At 37.6% G+C, this 6,000-nt stretch overlaps 1 protein-coding gene across 1 annotated transcript in view; it reads right to left on the reverse strand.

Annotated features, from left to right (window-relative positions):
* Nucleotides 1–4,521, reverse strand: part of LOC146616502 (inactive dipeptidyl peptidase 10-like) — a 147,382-nt gene extending 142,861 nt beyond the window's left edge. Inside the window, exon 1 of the mRNA XM_085373762.1 lies at nucleotides 4,465–4,521. Within this exon, the coding sequence (XP_085229888.1) occupies nucleotides 4,465–4,521 (57 nt within the window). The remainder of the gene's footprint in view (nucleotides 1–4,464) is intronic.
* Between the last annotated feature and the right edge of the window lie 1,479 nt (nucleotides 4,522–6,000).

Raw genomic sequence — 6,000 nt, forward strand, 5'->3', positions numbered from 1 at the left:
ATCTATCTATCAATTACCTAACACAACGTACTACAAGAAAAAACTAATATAAATAAAATGTGATCTTCTCAAACTATAAAGAAAGGGAAATTGTTGAAATTAAGTGAATGTCTCTATTTAAAAAATTTCATGATGTGATATTATAGTATATAATATATATTATATCAGAAATCTGTTCACTATTTTATACAGATTATATCTGTAAGGAAGCTGACTAAATATTAACTGATAACTTAAGGGTGTACTTTGAACCTTCACAGACTTAAGGGTGTACTTCTTCCCACTCCCTTTCAACATGTAAATGAATCAGCAGTAGCAATATTGAAATGTATTGACTTTTGTATAGTATTTTTTCTCTCTTATTTTCTTTACTAAATGTACCTGTATATTGTTTACATGTTTGAAATAAATTAGCAAACAAACAAACACAAGTGGGTCTTCACTTACAGTATGTTGTTCTCACCTGTTTACATTATTCAAAATGCAAAAACACTTAAACAGCTGTTGGAGGAGGACAAATCCAGTGTGACAATGTGAGGACAGATCCTCACATTGTTTTCTTTTTTTGGGTTTACAAGGAAAGATTAATGAATTTGTAGGTGTTTGAAGATGGCTCGGCCACATCCAGACACCTTCCTGACCGCTCCACTAATTACTACACATAATGTCCCCTTTGTATATATTTACCTAGTTACTGTATATAATGTTTTCTCTCTCTTTTTGCACAGTCGAGGAGCGTGTCACGACACATTTCACTGCATGTACTTGTATAACTATGCACATGACAAATAAAAGATCTTGAAACTTGAATCTTTTAATAACTAATCAGCTTTAATTGATCAGATTTACCAATAATTTGTGGTTCTTTAATTTTTTCGATATGGTAATGCTTTCTAATCCACCCAACACATATTAGCCACTTAAGATTTATCATTAACAATACCTGTAAATAGATTTGTAAGTTTCCTAATCTAGATAATCACAGTAAAGAGAGATAAAACAGACAAAAATGTAATAAAAACAATACAAAAAAGTTAAGCCAAACCCTAACAAATCATGCTGTGAGCATAAGGCAAACACCCACTGTTCCAAAATGCAGCATGTGCCTTTTATCTGCATCGTTCCCCACAGCAGATGGAGTCCAGCCCCAGAGCACTTTTATATCCTGGTGACATATTTCTTTTGATAACAACATGCCTGCGAGGGAATCCAAACAAAGTAAGACAATGGCAATCTGCAGTTCACAAAAAAAGTGTGTGATCATACACTTCAAGACTAAAGCTGGGATAAAGACGGATACGTAACACTTAGGAAGCTCTTTCTTAGCTGTGAGTCTTGCCTCAAGTATATGGGTAGTCCACTAGGGATCATCAGTCTGGTAAACGCTTTATCTTTTGTTACACCTGGCTAATGAAAAATGTACATGTTGGAACATGTAAAATTCAGTCAAAAATAAATACTAAACCATGCAATATATTCAGCAATTTTAGTTATGGACACAACACTGTCCTTGATAAACAAGTACTGACATGCTGAGTCACAAAATGGTTGCTGTGCTGATTCCTAAAATTCCAACACAAATCATAAAATCCAGTCTGGTAAATATATTCTAGTGAGTGCTGAAACTAAAGAACCATATCTAGCTGTTAAAAAGTCATCTTTCCAAAGTAAAAGGATCAAGCCACTGAGGGGTATATGAGGAAAAGTATGGACTTATTAACACTGAGTGAATGAATCATTCTTTATCTATATACTTTGATCCCCCAAACCTTTCATTTTTGCCCATTTCTGTACTGATTTGCATTGCCATCACAAGTCAGTATGAGACATTTTGAGTAATCCAAATGTAACATATGAGCAGACACAACTAATCTGTGTATGAACACTTGATCCAACAAGTGGTAAAAAAAAGAACACTTTCCAATAAGTTACAGCTTACATAGTCACATGATGTTTCCTTTCTTTGCTGGAAAATCAATCTTTAAGTTATTTTTCTGGGAAACTCTTAGTAACAAAATCTCCATTAAGCAAAAAGACAGTGATTGGTGCATCCTGGCAGTCGTGGGTTAAAGGCACTCAACAAGTAATCGCAGCACTTTTGAGTTAGAGACTCAGAGACTCACACTCAGAATCTGTTTTCCAAAAACCCTTCATCTCTTCTCAATCCCCCACTCCAACTTCCTGGAAGAAATTTGAATCCCTACACATGATTGGGGACTTTTTAAAGAGAGGTTTTTTTGCAGGGAAATAGTAAAAACAAGTAAACAAAACTAAATCCATGTAATGTTCAGGATGTTCAGAACCTATCTTTAGGATAACTCTGTCTCAAATGTACAGCTCACATACAATTTAATAGCCTGGACCAAAGGAGGCAAGAAAATGAACAACCATGAGCAATAGCCCCGGGCAATGCATGCACATTTATTTCTCCACCAAAGCCCAAGGGGGGGCAGTGTCACAATTGTCCTCAATTTCCATTTTCTTTGCAGCTGGTTTTAATGGCCACTGAATGCTGGATGTAATGAGACAAGCAGAGACTGTAACATATAGCCAAGGTGAGTGAAATTAATTTCTGCTCCTCAGAGAGAACTCTACATTTTCAGCCACACTAGTAGTGTGAGTCTAGAAATAGAAACTTCACTTAGTTGGTCCATTTGTTCATTAATCTGTCAGTCAAACACTTCCAGGGTGATGTCTCTGAATTGACTCGACTCACTGCTTCTATATATAGAACATAAGGAGCTAATGACATTGATCTACTGGCTATAAATGCGTCACACTTTCAATTTGTTCAACATTTAATATCCTGACACAGGACTGCTTTACAGCTCAGCATATCCCAATGACCTTTGACATATCCTGCACGGGTGGTGTGGATGGTTTCCCACAAATTTATATTATGTCACTGGCAAGTATGGATGAGGTCATGTTTGGATGTGCAAGCATGTGGAGAAAAAGGAGGTTCACATGCTTTCTTAAGCTGATTATCAAATAATTCCCTTTAGCAATTTCACCATAAAACAATATTTAATATATACAGTCTCTTCAGTATACCTCTCACGCTGCATTTGAACTGTCACTTTACAGTCTGCCAGGGGAAGTCCTTGTTTGTTTCTGCATTGTCCGTAAGCTTAGAACACGGGTATATGAAACAGTTCTCCACCTTCTGCAGGTTCTGGTTGGAGCAGACCTTCAGAAATGGAGAATAAGGACTATCATGGTCACCTGCATGCAGCCAGACATGCCCGTGGTCTGACAAAGAATCTGATTTAACAACAGGAGATTTAAGGCTAAAAAAGAATTTTCTGTTTCCTGTTGTATTATGAGCTGCTCAGCCATTTTAAATGCCCCAGAACGGGTCCTTTCATGATCTCCATGTTCAAACAGAGAGGCTCAGTCCTAACAGAAGAACCTGTTAGAACATGCGAGGTCTTCTACAAGTCTGAGTCTTTAATTTGTTCAGCTCTATTCTTTGTCATTGTTCTTCTTTTAGTGCACTGTTTTTGTGCTATTATTCAGCTCACTTTGTTCTGTGTATCTCTTTGCTTCTAAATGCTGCCTTAATCCTTTTTCATGTCTCAAAGCAGTTTGAGCTGCTTTACTGTTGAACACTGCTGTAAAATAAACTTGAAAATTGTGAGGCTCATATTCATGCACACTGTGTGAACAGTTTATTTTTTGTTTGATATCATATCCAAATCACCCCCTGTATTTATTTTTCCTGCAGCATAAAAGAATCTAACCGTGTATGCTGAGAGCACAAACATCCCTAAAGATAAAGTTTGAGCTGACCTATAAACTTTAATAATATGTAGAAGGTTGCCCCACCTTCAGGCCACACTTGCTGGCTATGAGACCTTTTTCACATTTCAGTTACTTCTGTTATCTGTTATGCAACAACCTCTCCTGTCTGACAAGCAAAATCTTTACTAAACACCTCTATACTACTAGGAAGCATCCCAAAAATAAGCCCAAAAATTCTGATAGCAAAGTCACTTTCACTTGTTTCACATCAGGAAGTTCTATTGAAGGCTTCGACATTAAACGTTAATACTTGCACTGACATCTTTGACTATATAGTTAAACTCCCATAAATCATTTAATTAAGTGGATGCACCCAAGAAGCCATTTATCCTGCTTTTTGGTTAATTCATTTATCCAACATGGTGTCTGCACTAAAGGAACACAGCTACCGATCATATCTCTAAACTCTGCCTGCAGGTATCACACCAAGTGACACAGAGTCTCCGTGTCATTTAAATGACTTTCAACTTTCTCCACGTGGCTCGATTTTAAGTTACCGTAACTTATTCAAGCAGCTGCAAACTTCCAGATAAAAGTTCTATGCGTGTTTCTAAGTCTGGTAGTTAACCCACAGTGGGATGAGTAACAAATGCATCCTCAATCAGGCAACATGGACGAGATGAAGAAAAAGAAATTCGCTCCATCTCAGTCTTTGCTTACCTTTCCCTCCACTGAGTATCTCCGAGTGTGCTGCACTGCTCCTGCGCTTTGATTCATGTTTCAGCACCGCGGACAGCTCCAGAAATAAAAACGATCCAAATCAGTCCGCAGATCGACAAACTGTAGCTGAGACTCCGCACAGACACCAACTGCCCGATACTTCACCGCTTTGCTTCAAGCTGTTTACTGGTTCGTCGTCTTCCCTGCGACACGCGTGGCTTCTCAGCCAATGATGCCTTGTGCGTAAAGACTTGCTCCGCTGGTGCGCCAGCTGTGAGTGCGAGCGGGGGACACAGCCCACTTATCCCTCACTCGCCAAGATAACATAATAAGCTAGGAACAAGCTGGTAGTCGGACAATAAACATAAATATTAAAACTTATAATCCAGCAAAAACATGCTTTTTTCTGATAAACATAACCCGATACTGGACTTGACGTGACGGGGTTACAGGCACCGGAATTAAGCCCTTTCTAAAAACTGAGATAAAAGCACGTCTTTGCATGGGGAGATTACATAACATGATAAAACTGATTACAACAGCTTCCTGCATGTTTACAGAGCTGCACATCTGCATAAGACATCTATATTCGTTTTTTTTTTAATTTACTTTTTTCTAGCTCCTTTATTTCACTTTCTTTTTCTTTTATCTCATTTTACTTAATTTATTGAATTTAATCTATTTTGTTATCTGTTATCCAAGTTTGTTTATTTTTTGCAAGAGTTTTGACTGCTGTAGTGGATGAATTTGCTCACTGTTGGGGGTAAATAAAGTATATTTTCTCTTTCCAATGTTTTTTCAGCATTTTTTATCCACCCTTGGAAGCCAGAGCCAGTGGCAAGATTTTGATGTGGGCCAGTCAATCATAACTGCATTACTTTGATTGTAACTTTATTTTAAGAATATTTTGATGCTGAAAAATTTGTACCATTCATTATATTATCAGGCTTTAGCAGGACTTTTATGTCAGTACAGAGTAACCATTTTTGACTCAGATTGCAAGACAATTTTCAGGCTCTTGTGCACTTTTCATCTAATACGTGTGTAAGAGCATGGAGCTCCACAGGAATCTGATAATCATGCCCGGTGTTTTCTGCACCAGATTTCTAAACTGTATTTCTCTCTGATCAGACTCCCCTGCTTTGAATACCATTTTTGGTTAATAAGGCAGAAAGAATTCAGCATGATTCACACACAAATCCTAACTGACGTGTTAATAATTAAGAACACAGGTACCCCAAGTTTACAGCATCAGTGTTGAATGAGTACAAAACTGTTTGTGTTCAGACACAAAATAATGCCATTTGTGGGTTTTTTATGTGAATCTTTTTTGCTGTGAGCCTGAAAACACACAAAGAAACGACATGAGCAGTTTTCTTTTGATGCCTCCAGATAACCACTCTTTCATCTTCACGATAAGAATCTGCTAAATAAGGACCTTAATGTAACAATCTCTGACTTCATAAAAGCTGCTTTCAGCTGCTGCCTTATTGACTGCCTCAGCGGGTTGCCCCACATGTTGATCTGGCAGATTTT

Source organism: Diplotaxodon limnothrissa, linkage group LG16 (assembly GCF_057381915.1).
Source record: "Diplotaxodon limnothrissa isolate DT_005_m linkage group LG16, D_limnothrissa_male_GT1.1, whole genome shotgun sequence".
NCBI lineage: Eukaryota > Metazoa > Chordata > Actinopteri > Cichliformes > Cichlidae > Diplotaxodon > Diplotaxodon limnothrissa.